The sequence below is a fragment of the Sardina pilchardus genome, chromosome 4 (assembly GCF_963854185.1).
Source record: "Sardina pilchardus chromosome 4, fSarPil1.1, whole genome shotgun sequence".
NCBI lineage: Eukaryota > Metazoa > Chordata > Actinopteri > Clupeiformes > Clupeidae > Sardina > Sardina pilchardus.
Window position 1 is genome coordinate 22,649,007 of NC_084997.1, and position 24,642 is coordinate 22,673,648.

The window sequence follows — 24,642 nt, forward strand, 5'->3', positions numbered from 1 at the left end:
TCTATATATTTTTTTTTATTGAATAACAATTCATTTGAAACGTCACATGCGGCCAAAATCAGGAGGGAAATCATGCCAAGAAGTTGTCTATTTGCAATGGCACATATTTGCATTTTAACATGTTGGCAAATAAATAAAAGCAAAATATTAATAATGAAAGCTGTGAACGTTGCATCTTTGCTGGAATCAGTCACATCATAAACAGGAATGTGCATTGTTTTTGTGATACAATACAAAACGCAAGCTATAACTAACAAATAAATCTCAGAAATGGCAAACTTAAGTGAGTTGTAACTGAACCAGGAGACATGAGTTAATGTAAAAAAAGGCATTCATACTTTGGTTATTGTACCTGAGGCATTACTTTATACTGATTTGATTCTATAACCTCAATAAAGTGTATGAGAGAGCAGGTGATTCCCCATCCTTACTTTTTGTATATTTCCACTTTATGTTTAGCTGCATTCCAACATGTAACAGCATTTCATGAAATGACTAGACTTTTTGAAAAAAGAGAGCATTCGAGGAACATTTCAGTAGTCTCCAAAATCAGGTCAACCAATTCAGTACTTTACATAATACCGTACACACATTTTCATTAAATGTCATAGTGAAAATAAATGAGCGTAAAGATTCAGATCCTGTCCTCTGCAACAGCAGAATGTATACATTTCCTCTGAATGCATGCTGCCGTCTACTTTCGTCCAGCCGTATCCGCAAGCTTCTTAAGCCGCTTCTTCAGTTCCAGCGGAAACTTCTCATAACACTTCTTGCACACCGGTTTCATGTCAAATTCAACAAATTTGCTCCTGTAAAAACAGAGTAAAATTGGATGTACAAAAAACAACACCTATTTTGAATGAACAGTTTAATGACTCAGTAATGTGCATTTTATCAAAAGTGGCATTAATGTGCACTATACCAGATCAAGCTGACGCCTACAGTCACAAATTTAAAAAGCTATATTTAAAACTATCTTCTAACTATTTTTTTAATCTTTCTTTCATTATGTTTTAACTAATATTAGTTATGCCTCAATAATGTGAAACCAATCATAGGCTGAGGACTCATACATAGTGGTCATACTTCACTCTAAGGTGTGGGGGATGAAAGTATGCAATTCAACCGTATTACAAAATGAGGCTTAACATTCATAAAAAGGCATAATGGCTAAAGGAAAATGTTACTACTAAAATTATAACGTCTTATGTGTGAGATAGAGAACAACTATAACTGGAGATGATAAAAGATGGAAGAAGGAGTGAAATATTCTTCAACACAAGCAAACGGTAAGATGCAACACAGGTAGAGAAAGATGAGAGGAAATGGCACTAACCAATGAATGGAAAGAAGCAGATAGGGAAGAGAGATAGTAATTACAGACAGGTAGCCATTTTCTTTTTCTTTTCCTTGGAGTCGCGCTCTCGCTTAGCCAAGCGTCGCTTGAACTCCTCTGGCATGCGCTCGTAACAGTGTTTACACACGGGCCTCAGATCAATCTCCACAAACTTATCCCTGAGCGAGTGCAACCCAAGGCCCAACACGCAGAAAGGGGAAGTACAGGAGGAGGAGGCAGAAGGCACAGAAGTGAAGAAGATGATGAGAGCAGCCACAGGGAAGAGAGAGAGAGAGAGAGAGAGAGAGAGAGAGAGAGAGAGAAAGAGAGAGAGAGGGGGAGACATGATTACAGATACAGAGAGAGAGAGTAGCACAATAGTTGAGAAAATGAGCTAATTGCCCAGAATGAAGAGAAACACACTGGACAGGATAGGCACCATCACTATCTAGTCCATACAGATCACTTAATCATATGCAATTTACACATTTATTCCATATATTATGTATGAATGTGTGTGTGTGTGTGTGTGTGTGTGTGTGTGTGTGTGTGTGTGTGTGACATCAAAACTTACTTGAGGGTCAACTTGATGTTGCAGGTTGAGCAGGCAAAGCAGTTGACACACCATGCTTTATTCAAGGCAGAAACAACTAAAAAGGAAGCAGATATACATGTAGAGTTATTAGATTTTGTAAACTGAGCGTTTCATGTCTGCCTGATGGAGTGTTGAGAACCGTGTTTATTTGTTTAGGGAATACAATAGAGGTAATTATTTTGGAAGTTGCATCTACTGTAATTGCTGAGAGTAGAAAAAAACCTAACAACTCAACAAGGTTAATTGCCCAGCGCATATTTTGGATGTATGTTGATTAAAACACATCATATAGGCAGTTGCAATATTAATGAATTGTAACAGAAATCAGCATGAGTAGATGTGATGTATGTATGTATGTATGTATGTATGTATGTATGTATGTATGAATAAAAACACATCATAAAGGCATTTCCCGTATGAATGAATTGTAAACCAGAACTCTCACCATCTCCTTCAATTACTCGGTTGCAGTGGTAGCACACATCACCAAACAACTGTCAGATGTAAATAGAGAGAAATCATGAGGCATTTGGCAATTTGTTCGGCTGTGTCAGTAACTTGCATTTGCACTGGCAGAAAATGGAGACACATATGGACTTCAATTGGAATGACAGGCAAAATGCAAAGTCTTCGGCACAATTGGCACAATTGACTTCCTAATTTAACAACACCACGGGTAAGACCTTAAGTGAACATATTGATGAGTCAGCTCAGCACTTCCATATGCCACATGACAGCAATAATTCATGGAAGTGAATTGCACCTTGCCTGCCATTTCAATCAGGGCTCTACTGCATATGTCCTTCAGTATAAAAACATGCACATGCCAATTTCTACCAATAGATGGTGCTATTGCACTAGTAAAAGCTTGCACTTTCACAACATTCTCAATTTCAAATGGCAGTTTAACAGATGCAATACTAAAAGCATGGCTGGTTGTGCTCTATATACCAATATCATACACGTTTAGCCATTCACATTTACATAGATTTAGCCACTGTTGCACTCAGTACATGCAAAGTTCCAATATGTTCATTCCACATCAAACTAAAGTTGGTGCTGCACCATCTCTGAATTTGTTCAAGCCCAGTCCCAAAACCAAGTCCTGTAAAATATTTCTGTTCAAATCCTAGGCTACTTAACTTACCCCACATGACATTGTTGTTCAATGAAATTGAAGGAACAAAATGTAGATACCTCAAAAATACGGGCACAACATTAATGGCATGTTGTATTTACTGAGAAAATACTGACTGATGTCATGCGGGTACTCTTTTTTTGCATTCAGTAAACCTGTAATGGTCCAGTCATACTGAGAATATGTTTGTATACCATCCTAAAGTTTGGGCAGGCTAGGATATTAATGTCCCAGATATTCATGGCTTCAAGACATTTCAGTTTTAAAGTGTAAAATATCCAAGGAAAATGAAAATATGAAATCACTGGAATTGATAAAAAAAATATTTGACTGGTCTTTCAGGACCTAAACAAACGTTGAGTAAAATCTGAGATGGTGCAGCAACCATTTTCCTGGATTCTGATTTGACACAGAATGGCCCAATAGGCATGGCAGTATTATCCTGCTTATGGGAATTATTACAAGAAGGACATGGATCCAAATAACCCTCAAACAGAGAGAAAAAAATGTTCCTTGATTCTGGACACCTCTAAGATGGTATTACTGACCAATTTCATTACATTACCTGATTGTAGTGTGTCTCACAATATGCCAGGCCTTTGCGCTCATAATGGCGATGTCCGAGGAAGGGCTTTTCACACTTAGCACACACAAAATGCTGAAAATACACAGTCCCGGCCCAATAGGTTACTGTAGGTCACCTTCATTCTCAGACTAGGCACATTAGGTCCTGACAGTGACAGCATACACTCAGCCGCAGACAGGATGGCAGAGGAGAAACAGAGGAGGACAGCATCATGCCAGGACTGCTCAGAGCAAACGCTAACCTCTATGCTTTGGACATAGTATATGTCTAAAGCATAGTTTTATGGGTTTTTTTGTGTGGTTTTTTTTTTAGCTTTTTTGCCTTTATTTGTATAGGACAGTGAAGGGTGAGACAGGAAGCAAGTGGGGGGGAGAGATGGGTTGGAATCGGGAAATGACCTCAGGCCGGACTCGAACCTGGGTCCCCGTGGGCACTCGGACCCGCTCTATGCTTGAGATAGCAAAAAAAAAAGGCCGATATTTTTAAGGCGATCACTCATTTAAAACAAATACAGAAATATTTTCAAAACTGGTCCTGCGAACAGTCTCACCACTGAAGAGGGTGTTCTGTTCTCTGACACTAAAAGGGGGAAGAGTTCGCCATGAGCAGGGCTGTGCTTACAGGAAGCCAGGCAGAATGCAGGCGAGGGGCATGGCAAGACACGGCCCCTCCCCACCTCACCATGTCAAAGTGTCTTTCGCAATAGGCATGGCCCTTGCGCTCATAGTATGGATGGCCCTGAAAGGGCCTCTCACACACGGCACAGACAAAGTGCTGGAGAATGGAGGGAGCAGAGAGAGAAGTAGGAAGAAGAGAGAGAGAAACAGCATGGACAGGACAGAATCACAGTACTGATGGAAACAGACACACACAAGATGGATGAACAGATGAATACAGCTTTGAGTTGAAGAACACTATGAAGCACAGCATATTTGAAATACCATTTAGCTTTCGTACAGAAAAGCTCATCATAACATTCAACACCTCATGGCCATTTCAAGGATTCTATCATTGCCAAGTATAACAGTGATCGAATGAAATGAGATAACATACCTCCACATGCCACTGCTTGCCCATGGCATTCACCACACGGCCCTCGATGGGTCTGCGGCAGGCACCACAGATAGGAACACCCATCTTATCGTGGCATGGTAGGCAGTACAGCTCGCCCTTGAGCTCACGGGCCTCTGCAGTCAGCTCTTTACTACACAGAGAAAAACACACAACTCAACAAAACTATATTATTTTTTTTAAAATAGCCACTATAATGTTTAAAGCCACGATATATCACGTCTCTATTGTTTCATTGTGTTTTAGACAGCCATGTCGGCTATTCGGTAATTCAGTGTGGTAATGTGCTTCGGGTCAGAGAATCCACAAACATAAACAACAGCTGGACATCACCAACTGTTGTATATTGCGGAACGTATCAATGTAGTGAAGTAAAAGAGAAACTAAGTGTAATACAGGAAGATATTTCACAACAGGCATTTAGCCTATATTTAAAGGCCCGACAGTATTCCACTACAGAGAGAGAAACAGCTAGTGATTTCAGTGAATAAGAATTTTCTGTCTTGTAACGTGCTGTTTAAATTAGCACTCTGCCAATACCAACTCTTTTCCCTCGTGTTGTTCCTTATTTAGGAGAGGAATTGGCATATGAGAACGTGCTCTGGCTTCACTGCATAAACTGTTCCATCACTTATAAGGCAAAGAACGGCAGCTGACTTTCACGAGTAAAACGTCATACTGACCGCGCAGACAAATGACCAATCAAATTACAAGTAGAAATATGACAGGTAGAAAGTGAAGAAACATACAAATAGTTTCACGTCTTAAGTTATTGCTCCCGTTGGCTCTCATAGTAGATACAAATTCCTGTATTAAGTTTTCCATTTGGAGAACTTGGCTCCACAAGAGACACAAGAGATTTAAATTGTTTGAGCAGTATAAAATTGCACTGTTAACTATGAATATCCACAATGTGTTTGAGATAACTGATCTCCTCTAAGTAAGAATTGGCTAAATCAAAGCTTTAACTGGTAATACATTTGACAGATGTTATGACCCAAAAGAGAACATGAAAGGTGAACTTGTGGAATTTGTAACCAAACCATCTACTGACTCTAGGTATATCTAAGGTTGCTTCTCTACAATTTTGCTTAATCTACAGTGGTTCTACAGGTGATTGTCAGCAATGCACAAGAGGGAAAATATGTGGCCATTAGAAAAGGCTTTTACTGACCCACAGTTGTTACAGTTGAAGTGGTCTGGATGGTACGGATCATTCTTGAAGATCAGGGGCAGCTCCTCAATTATGGCATGACACTTCTGACAAATGTACTTGCCCAGGCCACGAGCCTTCTCTCGATTATGACAAGGACGGCATAAGTGTCTATCAAAAAAGGGGTCGAGTAGTTATTTGTCATGGAAATTAATTTATCAATTTAAGCAAAAAGGTGAAAGCAAATCTGTAGTTAGCTTTAGTCTGAACTAACCTTCCGGCATTCTTCACGAAGCCTACATCAGCGAGTACAGTACTGCAAATATCACAGCAGAAACACTCTGGATGCCAGCTGTTGTTCATGGCCTTGATAACACGGCCAATAATGAACTCGCCTGCAAGCACACAGCAAAGTTACATTACAACAGGTTATGAAGACTGGACAATACATAATAAATATCAAGGGTACTCATGAAATGCAATAACTGGCATTGCCAAAAATACTGTAGATCTTTCTTCACACAGAAACTTTTCTGTAGATTGTAATGTAATGCATATTCCTCACCACATTGGTGACAGCACGGAGCAAACAGCATCTGGAAATCATGCTCACAGTATTTACGGCCTTCAAACTAAAGGGGAGAGAGGGGGAAAGGGGTTGTGGTCATTTGTAAATGTTGATGCCTATCTGAATAGCATATGTGTTGCATAATCATGGCTTGACCTGTATGTTTAGATGTGACTGGAACAACACAAAGGAACATACGGTATCAGTGATATCAGACTATTCTTTTGAAAGCCATCAATACTCTATATTTGTTCATCACCGAGTTGTCAAAGCTCTCCTTTAGGCTAAGGACATGGGTTTGATCTCTCAACTTAGAGAGAACACTACAAGCACTACAGCAACACACTTCAAAGACGAACTGACTTTATTTCCTCTGGTGGCTTTGGAAGTGCACTCACTGCTCCTGAGGCAATACTTTGATGTTAGATGCAAGAGAGGATATGATGCTCTCCTGGGTGTACCAGTAGTGGTGGCTGCTGGCCACCTTTCTATTCTTGTGTTCAATTCTGACTCAGCGCAGGGACCAGAGCAACAAACGGCAGACAGAGGCCTTGGTCAGCATAAACATTCAAATGAATATACATTAATGATGTGATTATTACTGTGACCCCCTCATAGGACTAGATCGTTAAATTTGCATTTACCAAGTGTACACATAGTTTTTTTTTTGCAAAGGTGCTTTCATGAGATAATATATGGATGTTACTCTCTACTAATATAGTATATGTTAATTGAATAATGCATAATTTATCTATTGATCAAATATTTCCAGCACTGAATAAAACCCCAAACATATACAGCCTAAACAGTCGTCTGGATGCAGTGAGTGACACATGTGCACGGTGGTGTGAGTGGTGGTGTCATGGTGGTGTCATGGTGGTGTCATGGTGGTGTCACTGTATTGGTTGTCGCTGGCGAAGCCTACCTCGTAGAAGAGCCCCTGGGGGAACTGCTGGAAGCACTGGGCGCACACAAAGCATTGCTCATGGTACAGCTCCCCGTTGCTGTTCACAATCTTCTCCGCTGGAGCAAACCCGCTCTTGCAGCGCTCGCAGATGGCATTTGCCAAAGCATTTGCCATGTTGCTGTAGAAACAACACAATGTAACCGTTAGCATCATGCTATGCCATGAGCAGGAGACTATGGTGTTCCAGTGCAATTACATTCAGTCTTTTCTATAAAGGCCTATCCAAGTCTTCCTAAAAAGACAGAGCAGGCACATATTTAATCAGTGTCCGTGCTGTTTGACCCCCATGATGTGTTGCCATTGCCTGCAGTAGTGAACTAAAGAGGAATGTTGTGTAATCTACATAAATAAGCATTGAATGGGTGTCCATCAGAGAGGTTTGCTTTTTGAGAAAATGAGAAAAGTGACCCATGTTCTCTAAACATAATTGTGATATGAAACAAAGCAGGAATTCAGAGCCTCGGAGGATTAGAACCTCTGTAGTCATAACTTTCTGTGAAGACTCTGGATGTCTTCCAGAGAGATAATCATATTGAAAGCCCATCCGACTATGTGTTAACACATCAAAGGCTTGTGTTGTCAATGAGGGTGGGCTATTTGTCCATTTGTGCCGAATTCATAATGCCGATATATCAGTTTAAGTCCCAAGTTTCTTGAACAAGCAAGGTTAGGGTTATTTGTTCGGATCTGCAGGAGCAAATATTGGGCTGACACGTTGATCGCTGAGCTGGCATTTAGAGCTTTCCTAAGACAAGATCAAACTCGGAGACACAATGGGCTTGCCAGGCTCAATAAAAGCATGACTCATTTTAACCTTTGTGAAAACACATGCGAGTGATGCAGGTTGTGCACCTAATCTCAACAAAACGTTCACTTTCCACTTCTCACACACTTGCCATTTCGTGATCAAATTCAGATGGAAGCAATGAAGGGTATTGTTCACAGAGGACAACCTCAAATTCACCAAGCAACAGCGAAGGATTCTTAAAGAAGTCATGCAAGACAAAACAACATGCCTTTCATCAGTTGTTTTGGTGTGAGAATAACACACTGCTCAGTTTAAAAGGTCAGAATTCCCACATATCTCATGGAGCATGTGGGACTCGTAGCCCAAAGATCCATGTATGGCCCTACTCTAGTAAAAAGCCAAGAGGTGCCAGGAAACTACTCATGCTCTCGTTTCAACACATAGTAAGACTACGACATCATCATCACACCCAGTGCGGGGGTTATAGAGGCACGCTTTTAAAAGCAACGCCGCCGCTGATGCTTAGCACACAACATTCCTCCTTCATGACAGCAGCCTTTTCAGCTGACCATTATTACCTCCAACTTTTATATCAATAATAATAGCCAAGAAGCGCCACCCTACAGTTAGCGGTGTCCCACTGCTAGTCATGGGAGGTGACCCTTGAAGACATTCAGGGAACGTTCTGTCAGCTGTCAGCGCGAAGGCGAATTTGCTCTCACGGCTCAGTGCAAGTCATTAACAAACCGGCAGACTAGTCATTCTTGTGTTGACATCGGACATGATGAATAGTCGGGGCTGGTATAGGAGGACATGGCAGACACTCCCTGGCTCTGGGAACACTGGGAGGAAATGACAAATCCCCCAGAGCATTTCCACCTCTCCATGCGGCGGCTCCACAGCGCGGCAAACAAAGGGGACGTGTGGACTGACAGGCCAAAAATACGGTCTTCACGCCAAACCCCCCTGGCAGCTACGCCCAACTGAAAATCTAGCCCCAAATGAAACACGCCAGTAGCATAAACATACAGACGTGCTGCCAAGATGCTGATGGCCCCAGACCCAGAGTGCTTTGCACTGTGATGTCTATAAAAGGAGGCAGACTGTAAAGACACCACAGAAATAAAAGACAGACCTTCACTCCAATTCCACTGTTGTCAGCAGGAACGCCTCAGTGATAGGCGCAGCATAGACTCAACAAGGTGAAACAAGGGTGTTGTTATGTGCACAGTGTTGGCAAAAAGTAAACACTTGAGACAGAGTTACAATAAAGAAAAATATGCATTCAACAGACCATTTCTGTTTGACATTGACTGCAGAATATAGTCACTGATATGTTGTTTTGAACAACTTGAGTCTCACAAGTCTGTCACTCAGTAACACGGCAAATATTTACACGGCAGTATTTAACATTTAATGCCATTGAAAACATTAAAAGCACACAACTTAAATATTATCAAGTGCTCATTATCATAAATCAAACCTCAACATTTGTGCAGCATACATATTTGTACAGCGCACTTTCCTCAAAGAGTCAGCACTTACAACTTTGCGTAGAAGTCGCAGAACTCCTTGTACACCTTGACATCACTCTGCCTCCGCTGAGACTTGGAGATGGGCACCTCGGCATCGCCGCCGTTCACGTGCCGCACTCCGTTCACCTCCACCTGCGGCTCGCCGTCCTCGGGAATCACCGGAGGAAGCATTCTGCCCTGGACCTCCATTCAGAACAATACACGGCACGAAAAAACACCCTTCCAGACCCTTCCGTGTCCTCCGAGCAGCAGGTGAAGTGCACAAGGCTGCCCAGACACCGAGACAGTGGGAGAGAAGAGAGAGAGGGACTTCCCTAATCCTGGAGTCGGCTAGTCTCTCTGCCTCAGCCAGTGCCGGCTCTCCCCTTTCCCCCACCCCCTCTTCAGAGATGGCTACAGGCTAGGTCACTCTGTCAAATTAAGAGCCCACCCCTTGGCACAGCCTGGGGCGACGGAGAGTTCACTGTGCCACGAGATATAATAGACCCGCTCTACGGATCCAGCACAGGGGCTTGTGCGAGAGACCCCTGCATCTGCGTGGGTAACACGCTGTCGAGCGTGACTGTCACATCAGAGAGGTGAAGCCGATTCCCACGAGGACAACCAGTCCAAGGGAAAGCGCTGAGAGAGTTTGGCCCTTCTAGAGAGGAATCTACCGACTGTTCAACAGCTGGGGGACATAAACTCTCGTCTCACAAACATCCAGCACAAGTGGATCCAAAGGCTGCAAGGACTGGGTTGTGAAATCTGTAGTATTTATGTTGTGTTGAGAAACAAAACACTCGAGGAGGAGATGTAAATCAAATGCACTGTGATTACACAGGAAAGAGCATGAACGCATGAAAAAATGTAGCCTAGTATATGTTTACACTATAGATTTATGTGTGTGTGTGTGTGTGTGTGTGTGTTTGGGGGAGGGGGGGGGGGTACTTAAAGAAAGGGTAATATATTACATTAGAATTAAAAAAGAATTAAACAAAAAAGACATTTTTTAATTTGCAAAAAAATGAGCAACATTTGACAACAGAGACCAGCAAATGGTTAAAGATTACAGCTGCTGTCCAAACTATAAGTCATTGGCTTCATGAAAGTCAATGACAGTTGTTTATGACACTGCTCAACATCTCGAAGGAACTCATATAAATGACAGATCCTGTTTCAAGATTGCTCTCAACAGCATCAGCGCATATGAGCACAGCGCTCCAAATTACAAATAAATCTCTATTTAATTTGAGACAAGAACTAAAAAACAAGTGATGAATGAAAGGGAAGCATTTGTAACGACTACGTTGTCCCTGTACAATCCTGCTCCACGGGGGACTTTTAAACAGAAAGGAGGGTGGACCTACTCTTCTATTCCAGACTTCGGCATGTTTTCATCATTCCACAAATAGACGCCCAGTATAGTCTCATCTCCAAACTAGGTGCTGGCAGCTGCCACTGTGTGTGTGCGTGCATGTGTGTGTGTGTGTGTGTGTGTGTGTGTGTGTGTGTGTGTGTGTAACTGTGCACAGTAGGTGCTCTGCACAGCCCCTCCCCCCCTCCTCTACTTCTGGAAAGTGACTGCCCTGTCACAGGCATCGACACATCCTGTCTGTGTGCTGCCTGCTCCTGCCTATTGTGGCAGTAAGAGCAGGCCCATACGTTCGCAGGCAAGGCTCCAGACACTGACTCAATCACAAAACATGGCCAGACTTAGAAAAAGAAAAACAGGGCGCAAAACAGGATGGGCATGAGCAAAACGTCCCTGATTAAAACAGATTCTGGCGATAGCAGCTGAAATGAGACGGAAGCAAAATATTGATTGCGAACAGTGAAATCAGATCCAAAGGCAGACATCGTCCACCCGCAGTAAAAGCCATGATTAGCTGATGTAGTCCAAAAGAGTTATGAGTAACTCTGAAGTAGTATCCCTAATGGATCAGCACGCCTACTGTAATTTCCCAACTATTAGCCGCGGCTTATATATTGATTTTGCAGCTATGAGGTTAATACAGGCAGAGAGGGTTAAAGCGGAGCTACAGTAATAATGAAGGATCTTTGATACAGGGGGGTAGTTAATATGGTATTAATGTGGTTTTGTTAGCTTACACAATGCACAGGAAATGACTGTATAGAGAAGAAAGCTTATGTGTAGTGCTAGTTGACTTAACTCTCAAATGGACCCTACTGAAGAAGCCGGTGCCACTGCCATGAATGCAGGGCCTATTATTGGACTCTGTGTGTACATTCCACAACAACAGGTGTAGCCACAGAAACGTGCTGTTATTGTCTCCGTGTTCTGGTCTTTTGGGCACAAGCCCTAAGCCTTTAAGTAGGCTTTGGAGGCCACTGATTAGTGCGATATCAAAGTCAACACATATCGGGTGTTATGTTTTTGTAAATAAAGGAGCTGGACACAGACTTAATGCTAATCCAGGCTCCTTCACTGGATCTAATAAAAAACACTTTTCCACAACGGGTCAAATCTTGCTCTGCCAACATCTAATGCTGAATGAATAACTGCTCAGCGGTGACAAACCACATATGGCTCCACAGACATACTACACTGAGCAGCAGCATGAGCCCCAGCTACCCACGTCAGCTTTATGGCCGGAGACAACTGATATTGATGAGGTAAAAATAAATCAGTCCATTAACATCTCAGTGCCACACGATCGTAAGATGTAGGCCTACACATACAAGTAGAAACAGATGACACAAGCTTTAGTATTCATTCATCATACTCGGCTCCCTGTAGCCCCAAAATAGTTACCTCTGCCAAGGAGGTTATGTTTTCATCAGGGTTTGTTTGTGTGTTTGTTTGTCTGTTTGTTCGCAAGATAACTCAAAAAGTTGGATTTCGATTACATTTTCAGGGAAAGTCTGATATGATCAACGGAAGAAAGGATTAACGGAGTGGTCCGTATCACCGTCTGGATCCAGCAGTTATGCTTTCGCTTGGCAGAGGTCTGTGCTCTCTAAGTGCTTTTCTAGTATTAATAATGTTTTAAAAAGGTCTTTGCCCAGTATTAGAGTCTGCATCTCCGCTTTTGCTGATCTGTTAACATCCTGCAAGCCTACTCTGGGTCTACAGCATCAAGAGATGTGACCAGATGTATTGGGTCACTGGTCTGTTCTCAGCAGATGGAGTGGCTCATTCCATAAGTGGACAATAAGTGGCCAGTGGTAGTATAGTGGTTAAGGAGCTGGTCTAGCATGCAGTAACCAGAAAAGTTGTGGGTTCAATTCCCGGCTTCCACTGTTGTGCCCTTGAGCAAGGCACTTAACGCCGAGTTGCTCCAGGGACAATGTATCAAAGCCCATGTAATATAATTGACATAAGTAAGTTGCTTTGGAAAAAGTCCGCTAAAAAAGTCAACATGAATTATAAGTCTGAATTTTTTGGAAGCTGCTGTGCTGAGACCAGTAAAGGGTTAGAGGAACCAGCAGCAACCTTTTCTCTCTAGTATGCATCACTAAATCACTAATGTTATTCCACTAAGCAGAGAGGACACTGACTGACATCAAAATGAAGCAATAAAAACATGCTTTGGTCTTGTGACCTACAGTATACATACTAGAACATGAGAAAACTGAATGTTCAATAAGACGACTATTCAGCGTTGATTGTAAATAAAGAGGATAAAGATGGAGGGAACTATTTCTGCACATGCCCTCAACATTCCTTAGAGTCTGAAAATCTGAAACGGTGGGACAGTAAGACACTGGTCATGCATTGGAACAGAGAACAGAGAGCCTCTCCATTTTTTTTTCATCCAGTTATGATCTACCCAAAGTGGAGTTGTAGAAATGTATCATTTCACACAGTGTAGATGAAACATACCCACATAATATATAACCTGCCACTTAAATGTATATTAAACTAAAGCAGTTTTCACACACACCATCGCAACAGGGCCAAGTGTGAATTAGTCTGGCGCCACTCACTCAACTCAGCTTTCTGCCTTCAGGTGGCGTAATCAGCGACCAGTGGGGGTGATGCAATGATGTTGCACTGAATAATTCATAGTGAAGCACCTTTCTCACCTCAAGACCTAGTAACATTTTGGAGAAAATGGCTGTATAGCTGTACTGTGAACGAAAGCAGTAGCATTTTTTGGGACAATCACATAAAGGATTGGACCAATGTTCAGGTAAGATCATTCGGGTTAGTTAAGGTTAATTAACTACTTCATAATGCAGTTTGAAATGTATGGACACTCAATTAAATACAATTAAAAAAGTTTGTTCTCATCTTTCTCTGACCACCTGTCTTAAATGTGAGCAGTACAGAACATCTTACGAAACTCCACAACAGTCTGACAGTAAATCAAGTGAGCGAAACGCTGGCAGCTCTCACGCTTGTTTTTCTAAGTACATCTACGAGTTGTGAGTTGCACAATGAGATGCAAAGCATGAACATGATGAAACACTGATCCATGTCTCACCGATCCAGATGTCTTCATTGGAAACATTCATTGGAAAAACCGATGGAAGAGAAAATCCTTCACGGTAACCTGCTATATGACAATTGCTTATCAAGACACTTTCAATTCCAAAGAAGTTAAAATGGCAGGCGGAAAGATGTTAAATCATACATGAGATATTCAAAATGTCTTCACTGGAAGCTGCTGCTATGGGAAGACAAGCAGAGGTGGAACAAGCAGCAACCCCCCTCTCCACTATCATCACTAAGTCATATTGTTCACTTTGCCAAGGGCAGTGACTGGCATCTGAATAACGTGGTCACAGGTTGGCTTCCGAGGTGTGGACCTAAATAGTAATAGTAGTAGTAATACAACTAATGACACAATCAACAGGGACAAAGGAAACAGGAAGTGATTAAGAAAGCACATGCAACACGAACACGTAAGCTAGGGTCACACCCCAAGTCTCAATGCTCAGTTCTGATGTCTTGCTTGTTTGTTTGTTTTGCTTTTGCTCAAATTCACATTTTTTGTCTGTTTTGGCTGTTCACCTAGTTGTTACCAAATGTGGCCAATATCAGACTCATACCCCAGTGTGGACCAGAGACTGTCTGGACTGACCTGCATGCACAAAACAACAACAAACAAACCCACACCCACATCCCACAGCACACAGCCAGCCTGACTGACTCCACTTCCACCGACTGATGCTACAAACCCTCATCAACTTCTCTGGTGTTCCAGTGAAATGTCTAGAATAACTTCCGCCAGTACAAAATTCTGAGGAATATCGAACAAGATTGACGTAGGCCTACAAGTTGTATGAATTCCGATATAACTATTCAGACTATATGGGAGAGAATAAGAGCAGGTTTCAGTGCACCTTCATGCGCCCTCAGAATTCCTTAGAACCAAGCTGGTGTTAGACAGCCATGAAGTGAATCCATCAGCAAATGCATCTAGAATCAAGATCTAATCTACACTACCTTGCCAGTTCCAACAATTACCAATGTCATCAGACTGACATAAACCCCCCTCTGGCACAGGTGTAATAAGTGATTTTTTTCCATGGAATGACTACTGAGCTGGAACCCTTCTGGTGTTGTGGGCAAACTCTGAAAAACAGGTGAGGCTAACATATACAGATGACAGCCGGTACCACACACAGCACAATGCAGTGGTTCCTGTACACAAACCAACTCATCTTAACTGTCCTTGGGTAAACAGTGGGGCTGGAGTGCTCCAGCAAGGCCCCAGGAACATGACAGCCTGGCCAAACAAACCCTGCATGCTCAGTCAACTAAGTAAACAGTAACTATAGTAACTGTGGAAAGGGGAACTACATCAAGTCTTATTGCAAAATGTTCTTGGTGACTGAAAAACATAATATGAATGGTTATGGAGTCAGTTTCAGGATGTTTTAGTATACAACAAGAGGTACAGGTCAAACACAGTTTCAAGTTTCATAGTTTCAAGGGTTTCAAATCAAATTAGATTAGAGGATAAACAACATGCAAATAGACCTCACATCATTCTCAAGAACTACTTTGAATGAGTAAAAAAACATGTATCCTTTATTTTACCAGGCAAGTCTCATAGAGATCTAAATCGTATTCAAATCAAGGCCTTCTCACCAAAACAAAAACAATCCTCCGTTACAGTGGGACGGTTTTACTCCATTACAGCTCTGAGCTCATTTTTCCATTTCCTTCCGAAACAGAAAGGGAAGCAGGCCATGGGAGGAGGCACGGGAACAGTGGACATGATGACCATGATTTTGGAGATAATTTTTATGTGCCAGTAAAGTCACATTAAAACAGGGAATAATACCTGCATTTGCCAATTACTAGTGCCATTGTACTGTCTCTGTTGTTATGCTGAAGAAGTAACTCAAAATAATGTTTGGAACCAAGAAGACCTATCAGTAAATGTGGAGCACAGACATATAATGAACTAATTCCAATACACCCAAACATTAAACAAAAACCTCCCCATTAAAGGACAAACTTACTAAAAAAAAAATGGAGTACGCATCACAAGGATTAGCTTGGGTCACCCTCAGGAGAGAGACACAGAGACACAGGGACTGTCTACACTGGACCGTCACATGCAACAAAGTGCTCCGTCACACTAAAGTCACCTCCAGCCGCTTACGCTGCATTCCTGGCATTTCAGGCGGCTCTAATCACCGCAGGATCAGCGCTCAGACACTGCCGCATGATGCACACTCACACACACACACACACACACACACACTCGCACGGCCACCACCACGCCACCAACGGAACCTTCCACCTGACAAATAGTGCTGCACTCAACTTGGGACTTACGTGAAGCGGCTGAGGCCAGTGGACATGAAATCACTCAAGATCAGAGTTCACCTCAACATTCTCACACATCAGCATTCTAAACAACAAACAGCGTGTCGTCACACAGCCCCTGACCTCGTGTCTCCTACTGTACACCTGCAGAGGCAAAGAACTCTCGGAATATTAGCTCACCTGAATCGCTCCGGAGCCAGGCTCCCTGCATAACTGTCTGGCCTCTCCTGCCTGCGCCTGTACAGGTCAGAGTTCGATAGCTCCTTTAGCCGCAACGAATTCATATCCACCTGGAGAAGACGGCCACACCTTGCCCAGTCAGACAGCCCCGTGTACGGGCTCCTATCACGGCTCCCTCGTCCAAGATCCGCACAGGCTTCTCAGTCACAATCAGGGCCAGAGAACAGAGGACAGATCACACCTGGGCAAACCCCTCCAAGCGAGCTCCCCTTCACTCTCTGACCGAGCAGCAGACTGCAACATTCCACACTCCCTCCCTCCCAGCCTGTCTGCCTCACACACACAGAGAAACACACACACACACACACATACACACACACACACACCTCCAGGGCACACACCCTGTGGAATGACCCGCGGTGGGGAGTGGCTCAGCTGCAGGTTACCTATCAGCTGCTTGGCCCTCCTCCCCTGTCTGCCCTGCCCTGTGGCGGTGCAGGTATAGAGGGCCGTTGGACAGCACATGGTGCTACAGTCGTCCCTCCGTGTCCTTGCGCTCGGACACGGCTCGGAGTCCTCGCTGTTTCACTCCCTCTTCCTCTCTCCATGACACTGAGCCAGGACGCCTCCGTGACTGGGCGCTTCTGCCCCGATAGCATATCGGTGTCCGCACTCTCGCCACTCCAAACCGCAAGTGGAAAGAAACAGTAGGAGGGACAATGAGCCCCCCCCCCCCACACGCAGGTCTCAGTCCAAGATGGCCACTGCCCTTTGGCTGATAAGCAGCCCTCTTAGCAGCAGCCCTATCTTACTAGTTGCACAGTGTTGAGTGTGTGAGCCTGTGTGTGTGTGTGTGTGTGTGTGTGTGTGTGTGTGAGTGTGAGTAGAGAGACAAAGAGGGTGGAGGAGCTTTCCAAAGCCAAACTCTATCAAAGTACTCGGATGACAGTTTATTTCCTGTCCATTGTCTTGTTAATAAAAGCATATAAACAACACTTGCACATACCAAGTAGATAGCCATTTGTCTCGTCCAACACAATATTTCAACAAACTATTTTCAACAGCACCACTTTATGAATGTCTGGCAAAGAAAATCACACCTTCTTGGGCCCCCAAAATCCAAGCAAGCCCCCCTAACAGGGAGTAACAGCACACATTTCCAAACGTTTGACCGCATTCTTCACACCCTGATCATAGCTGCCTCTTGGATCATGTGTGTGGAGAACACACAGCTGACTCCTGACATGCTGCTGTGGGAGTCCAAGCTCACACACCCATGGGTGATCCACACAGGAAACCCACTGAGCCGTTACACAATGCACGCTCACCGTGAACCAGTCCAAAATCAGCTTAAAAGGGAAAAAAAGCATTCGAACTTCACTGCCTATCATGCCACAACCACAACAAGCAAAAATGTCAGATAAAAACTGCGAACCTCTTTGCATGCATACTACTAAAACTCTCTCTCTTATCAAAACGTTCCAAGAATCACAGTGCATAAAAGATCAGACACGTCAAGAAAGACAAGTTAGTCATTCACTTCCTGTCATTCAGTGAACTTACAAGCGCAGATAACAAGGGTAAGAAAGAACTGCCCATGGTAAAAAAAAATGCTTCAACAACAACGAGCCTTGTTTAATCTCAGTAATGTGTAAATCACTGACCATGTCAGGACCTCCGTGGGATCAGAGAGAGAGATGAAAGGGTGCCTGTGCAAGGGGCCACGGTGTCCGCATTCCCCTGAGAACCAGCCAGCTGCACTGCAACCACCTGAAGCAGCAGCACCCAGCAGAGGCAGAGGCAGAGGAGGCACAGCCCTGGCTCACAGCTGGAGCCCTGCCCCCACACCCCCACACACACACACCGACTAATGAACACAAATGACAGACTAATCATCAAAATAGAAGATCTGAAGAACTGTCCAGACATGTCATCTGGGGTTTTCGCTCAGATTTCCCCTTGAATAACCCTCCAAAAATGCAAAAGAGCAGAGTACCTAAATGAAGTGCACAGGAAAGCTACTCAGCAGAGCATGAGTGTTCTACAAACCATCATTCAGTTACAAATACAATGAAAAGAATAGAAACAATATATTGATGGCCACACCATAGCAACTGCGTTGGTTGTAAAACATGCTCGCACACAGCTCGTCTCTAGCACAGCAGCTTTATAGGGGGGATAGTAGAGGTGAGGTATGTGCACACAGCTCTCTCCTGAGATATGAATGCCCTGAGGAGATGTCTGTCCTTAAGAGTCTCTCGTCTGCTCCTGCCTTAACCTGCCAAATTCCACCTCCACTACCTGCACTTACACCGTGACCCCTATGTGCACGCGCGCACGCACGCACGCACGCACGCACGCACGCACGCACGCACGCACGCACGCACGCACGCACGCACGCACGCACGCACGCACGCACGCACGCACGCACGCACGCACGCACGCACGCACGCACGCACGCACACACACACACACACACACACACACACACACACACACACACACACACACACACACACACACACACACACACACACACACACACACACACACACACAGCCTCACTGCTTACTGCACAAAAAATGCAACCTACTCAACAACTGCAACAAAGGGCCACTGTCATGAGTGTATGGGCTGAATGAAAGAGCTGAACTATCACAGTGGAGGCCTGTAAACAGAGGGACCAAATATCATCACCATTCGAAGTGGAGCATTCATCATAAAAGCGGTTAACTGGATGACATTTACTGTAGGTTAACAAACGTTATTTGTAAAACATAAAATATAGTTCTAAACTAGATGGATGTTACAGTTATTCTCAATCGCTTTGATGTACACTGGACAACAAAATGCAAAATATAGCTCTTAAAATGAGGAGTTTCAGCCATTTGCTATGTCTGTGCCATTTCTTTCTACTCTTTCTGGCATTAGTAAAACAGCAAAGACTAAATATATTGATTACAAATGTACTCATTGTACTCATCCTTCTCGAGATGTAACTGTCACTGACATGTAAGACCTATAGTTAGCACTTACACAAACAGTAAACATGTTTTGTACTGTTTTCTTCACCAAATGGGCAGTAGCCTACAGTATTTTCTCTAAATATGTCTTAGTTCCAAATAGCAACACAGAACAGACATGATATCTCTTATGGATAGTGACTGATTGCTGAAAAATTGTGCAAAGGGGTTTCACACACCAGGTGTATCATATAGATTCAGACTTAAGGAATCACTACCATGCACCTGTGAATAGATGTTTTCCTTTTGTTTAGCATAGGGAAACCAAAAGAGTTTGGGGCCTTGACATTTCTATTAACTGTTTTGCAAAAGGGTGTGAGGAATGTGAACCCAATGAAAATGTGTGAACACATTTGCAAGAAATGACTTGTGCTGTGAAAAGAAGGCGTTAACAAAGACCAAGTGGATCTCAGTTTCTTTAAGCAGGTCAAAGCAATTGAGAAAAACTATAATTTAATGAAAAACTATAATTTAATGAAAAAAACATCAGGAAAAAAAACAATGCCTGATGTTACAGTAAATAGAAATTTACACATACGCAGAGTTGAGCCCACAAAAATACTAAAGATATTACCAGATTATTTCGTATCTCATAGCAGTTTTGTATTTGGGTTTGTTGTCTGATGCTGTTACATAGGCTGCCACAGGGTGACTAACAGACACAATGCAGATCCCTGAGATTAGCAGTACATGTGCTGCCCTCCTTTGAGTCTAAAATGAACTGCAGTCAACTGACCTCACCTCTAGGACATGGATGGCCAGCATCCAATGAGGTATCCAATGCGGTTTCATTTTCTTTCTCTCTTTTTTTGCTACTGGGATCCATTGCAGTTGCAGAGTATTTGCATATTGCACAACTGCTGCAAATGCCACTCATGCCTAGCACCATTCACCCTAGCACCCTGGACATGGTAGCCTACATGTGGATTTGTTTACAAACCAACAAAGATAACTTCTTGAAGAGCCACGCCAACATTCAAGATAATATTTCACGATTTCATACAAATAGGCTTGCACAACTGTTCTAACGCAATTCATGATTCTCCGGGTTGGGGAGAGCAAATGGCAAGGCTGTTTCTCCATAGACCAGTAGGCTATACAACTGCGGAAGGCATAAATATAAAAACTACACAGTTAAACGGATTCAAAATAATATTTAGTTAATTTATCAAAGTAATATCCACATCATTTTAAGATATTTTACAGGAACTCAGATAAATAATACACATTTTGAATATGACAAAAAACAAAACAAAAAAATACATTTTGTAATAAATAAATGGAAATATCCATACATTTTAGATGGTCTCCATCAGCTTGAGTCAGAGGTGATGTTTGCACAGAAATAATCTAAAAGAGGAAATGTCTAAAATACTTGTGTCTGTACAGTGTCTGTATGTGTGTGTGTGTGTTGGTCACACCAAAATTATACGCAGATAAGTACAGAAAAGTAAAAACAAATCTTACCAAGTGTGTGTGCAGAATTTGTGTGCTGAAGTTCAAGAGTAAAGTCCTCACATCTCTCTGTTCAGCTATTTACAGACCGCCTGCCTGTCACTGCTCTTCTAACCGAAAAGCCGCATCACTTCCTGTACAATAGGATGGAGTTCGCCTCAGTTCATGGTTTCAAACATAATGAAGTTACTAGAAGTCCTGAAAAACAGGATCATGCAGAGAAGTGTTCATAACAGATAAGGTTTTCAGTCAAATAGTCTGGAAAAGCAGTCACATTGTATGTCACACTACGACAGTCCTCGATGAAGCCATTGCTGCAGGCGCTAGTCTTTAAATAAGTAGCAGCTTTCATCTCACGCGTTCATGAATCTTAACTATAAAACCATAACTTCCTCTTTCTCTGGACTTCCTGATGTGGTTACTGGTGGTTCACTCATGCAGACTTACTGAACATACAGTAATGTATCTGTCTTACATAAACTCTAACACTACTGATACAAACAGCACATACAGTAGATGTTGCTAGATGAGATGAAGATACAGTGCTACAGTTCACAGTGGCCACACTACAGTTCAGAAGCTATTTATATATTTACCAAGTGACAAGGCCTTACCACAATCCCACATTCTACTACCAAGTATGAACACTAGATGGTGCTGCAATAAAATAAGCAAGGTCGATTTACAGTGGGGAGAACATGTATTTGATACCATGCAACAGTTTCCTAAAAAGAGGAATACAAAATCATCATGAAAATTGACAATTGATCTTAATGCCTTAATTAAAAAAAATCAGTACAAATCAAACCGCTAAGGACACCAGTTTTCTTTGTGATTGAAGAATGTATCGAAATAAATGCTTGTCAAATGATGATTTTATATTCCTCTTTTTAGGCAACTTTAGCATGGTATCAAATACATGTTCTCCCCACTGTATGTGTGTTTACAGCTATAAAAATGAAACGTGGCTCAAAATTGTCCCAAGGAATGAACAAATGATGCAAATGTACAAACATACTGTACTGCTGATCTAAGTGGTAAGATGGCAATGCTGAACTTCAATCAATCTATCTGATGCTAATTTACATTAATTCTTAGAACACATGAACAACTTCACCTAAGGACACGTCATTCACAACTCTGTCAATCAATGCAATAACAAAATCAATCCCTGTCTGTACACCTCCAAGAACACAATGATACAGCGGCGTGTTAACTCATAAAAAATCTTTATGGCAAACACAATTCCACCCAGTGGAGGTCACTAAAACTGAACTGAAGGACCATAGAGATCATCTCAATTCACACTTTACTCTGAATATAAATATTTAGGGAACCAAGATGGTTAGGTCCATTTGGCCTGTTCAGATTCAATGGCACGCAATGACAAAATAAATCTAATTTCAGCAATATTGCCTAGATGGTAGATGCTGTCTTGGTGATGGCCTCAATGTTAGTCCATGGGGGAGGGTTGAATCAATTTTCCCTAAATGGTACAGCCCAAAAAGGCATTAGCCATATACACATTCACCAATACCCAATTTATTATGCATGGGCAGCATACTAATGAGGAGGGTGGGACATGTCTCATGTCATGTTAGATCACATCCAGAGGGTCTAAGCTTCCAGAAAATATATGATTTATATAGCTGAATCAGTTCATGTTGCAGACCAAAATGCTTCATGTGTACACCTAAATCCATAAAATCCCATTTCAATGGGATATTTACTTGGCGGCCTACTGTAACAGGTAGTGGGAATGAGTTTATTTCTTGTTAATATGTTTTTTTCTTAAGCTGGGACCAGGCTACAAGAAAATACCACTTAAGTCTAGTTGTTTGTGTGTGTGTGTGTGTGTGTGTGTGTGTGTGTGTGTGTGTGTGTGTGTGTGTGTGTGTGTGTGTGTGTGTGTGTGTGTGTGTGTGTGTGCGCCCATAGACTATGTAAGACTGGAAGATGAATCTAAAATGACTCCACAATTCTTGATGAACTTTCAGTTCCATCAATAGACACTCAATTTCTCAGAAAGGTTTCTATATCTGGCTGGTCTCACAACACGTTGTTTCAGAAAAGCTTTCAGATTGTGTTACTGTAATTGTAATTACACACTGAGCTCTATTTGATAAATATAAGAGAATATTTAGCTAATGGTGTCAAAGGATGCACTTACAGTAAGTCATCAAGGCACTTTAGTTTACTGTGAAGGGGGCACCTCACAAACCACCACCTAGGATGTAGCACCCATCAGCCATTATGAATGAAAACCACCACACAGTTTCAGAGTGAGGGAATTAATGGATAATTATGCTGGGTATGATGAGGAGAACAGATTGAATAAGCCAGGATGGAAATTTATCCAGGGCCAGTCTCATTATTAAGTGAAAGTGCATGGTCTCCTAAATTAACCATAATGCATGACATAGTCATGTCATATAGTCACATAAAATGTTAATTCATGTTATTTCATAGACCAGTGGCTGTCAAGAGTGTGGGAAGACGTATATCAATATGCTGACTGAAATTTACAGACAAGAAAATCATGGAAGCATGCTGCTTGGTACAAACTGTAAATGAATGTGAGGACTGATATTCATCTTCACTTAGACTGGGTGTGACTGGTACTTACTATTCCAGTGAGGCTCAATTCACATTATCACACCGCATGAAAAGCACTTCTGTTGACTTGGCTAGGTGTTCAAATGAGGGCTAATAACCCCACTTCCTTGGGAGTTGCTGTAACAGCACTCAGGAAATTCAATTAGGCTATTCTAGATTATTCTGGGGGTTCACCCTAGGGGTGGGTTGTTAGAATGCATGTGTTACAGTAGGCTACATTTGCAGGCAGACATTGCATTCAATGTATCATGGCTTACCCTATGTGAAGGAAATTGGCTTAGGTATTTTAGTCTTGCAGGTCTGAGCTCGGGAAAGAGTTGAAAACATTGAACAACACCTCGAAACAGACGGCTATCTCATTGCTAATATAGTTTACACATGATTAATTACCAGGTAAAGTCCTAATGTTTGTGTTGGTGAAGCAGCATAACACACTGTAGGCTGAAATTAATTAGCTTGACATCAGTGTCACTGTCACATCCGGGATAACATTGAGTGGAGCTAGAGGGGGACAAGACACATGCAAGACGCACTTGTCGGGTCTGCCAACGCAGTTAGGGAACTTAATTCTTCAGGGCTTCGTTTGCGCATACGAATAATAATAATAATAATAGTAGTAGTAACAATATTAATACAACAAATGCATGTGTGTATATATACAGTGCATTATAGCCTACATTATACGAGAACAGTGCATTATACTAATCACTAGCCTACAGTCTAGCCTACAGTACTTCAATGTGTTTTCTTTCATTACGAAAATACGCACTTACCTGCCGGTCATTTCTGCCAAACCCAGCATCCCCTGGTGAAGAATTTGATTCCCGTCAGTTCTTTCAAATACGATGCTCGTCGGTTAAATACTGTAGTCTTGTCTATTTAACAGTTAGACCCTTCTGCCGGTAACGGCTTGAGAAACCTCGGTTCCTGAGGATTGGACT

At 42.5% G+C, this 24,642-nt stretch overlaps 1 protein-coding gene across 8 annotated transcripts; it reads right to left on the reverse strand.

The window, feature by feature from the left end:
* LOC134078606 (LIM and senescent cell antigen-like-containing domain protein 1) lies at positions 1-24,616 on the reverse strand. 8 transcript variants are annotated; one of them, XM_062534653.1, is made up of 11 exons: positions 24,475-24,616; positions 7,373-7,532; positions 6,445-6,511; positions 6,154-6,274; positions 5,901-6,050; positions 4,709-4,859; positions 3,635-3,727; positions 2,377-2,425; positions 1,911-1,986; positions 1,337-1,515; positions 1-809 (listed from the first exon to the last, which is right to left on the reverse strand). In XM_062534653.1, exons 1-10 carry the CDS (start codon positions 24,501-24,503, stop codon positions 1,377-1,379), a joined length of 1,035 nt encoding a protein of 344 aa, XP_062390637.1. In that variant the 5' UTR covers positions 24,504-24,616; the 3' UTR covers positions 1-809; positions 1,337-1,376. The 8 variants fall into 8 exon arrangements, with proteins under 8 accessions (XP_062390637.1, XP_062390639.1, XP_062390640.1 ...); XM_062534655.1 differs by lacking the exon at positions 24,475-24,616 and adding an exon at positions 21,098-21,387; XM_062534656.1 differs by lacking the exon at positions 24,475-24,616 and adding an exon at positions 18,272-18,547.
* Between the last annotated feature and the right edge of the window lie 26 nt (positions 24,617-24,642).

What these genes read in the sequence shown, in the direction of transcription:
- LOC134078606 (XM_062534649.1), bottom strand. Translation starts at nt 9,886, where the DNA reads ATGGAGGTCCAGGGCAGAATGCTTCCTCCGGTGATTCCCGAGGACGGC. An exon ending in CCCAGGGGCTCTTCTACGAG is followed by an intron (nt 6,512 to 7,372) that starts GTAGGCTTCGCC and finishes TCTCCCCTTTAG; the next exon opens with TTTGAAGGCCGTAAATACTG. An exon ending in GCAAGCAGTGGCATGTGGAG is followed by an intron (nt 3,728 to 4,708) that starts GTATGTTATCTC and finishes GTGTATTTTCAG; the next exon opens with CATTTTGTGTGTGCTAAGTG.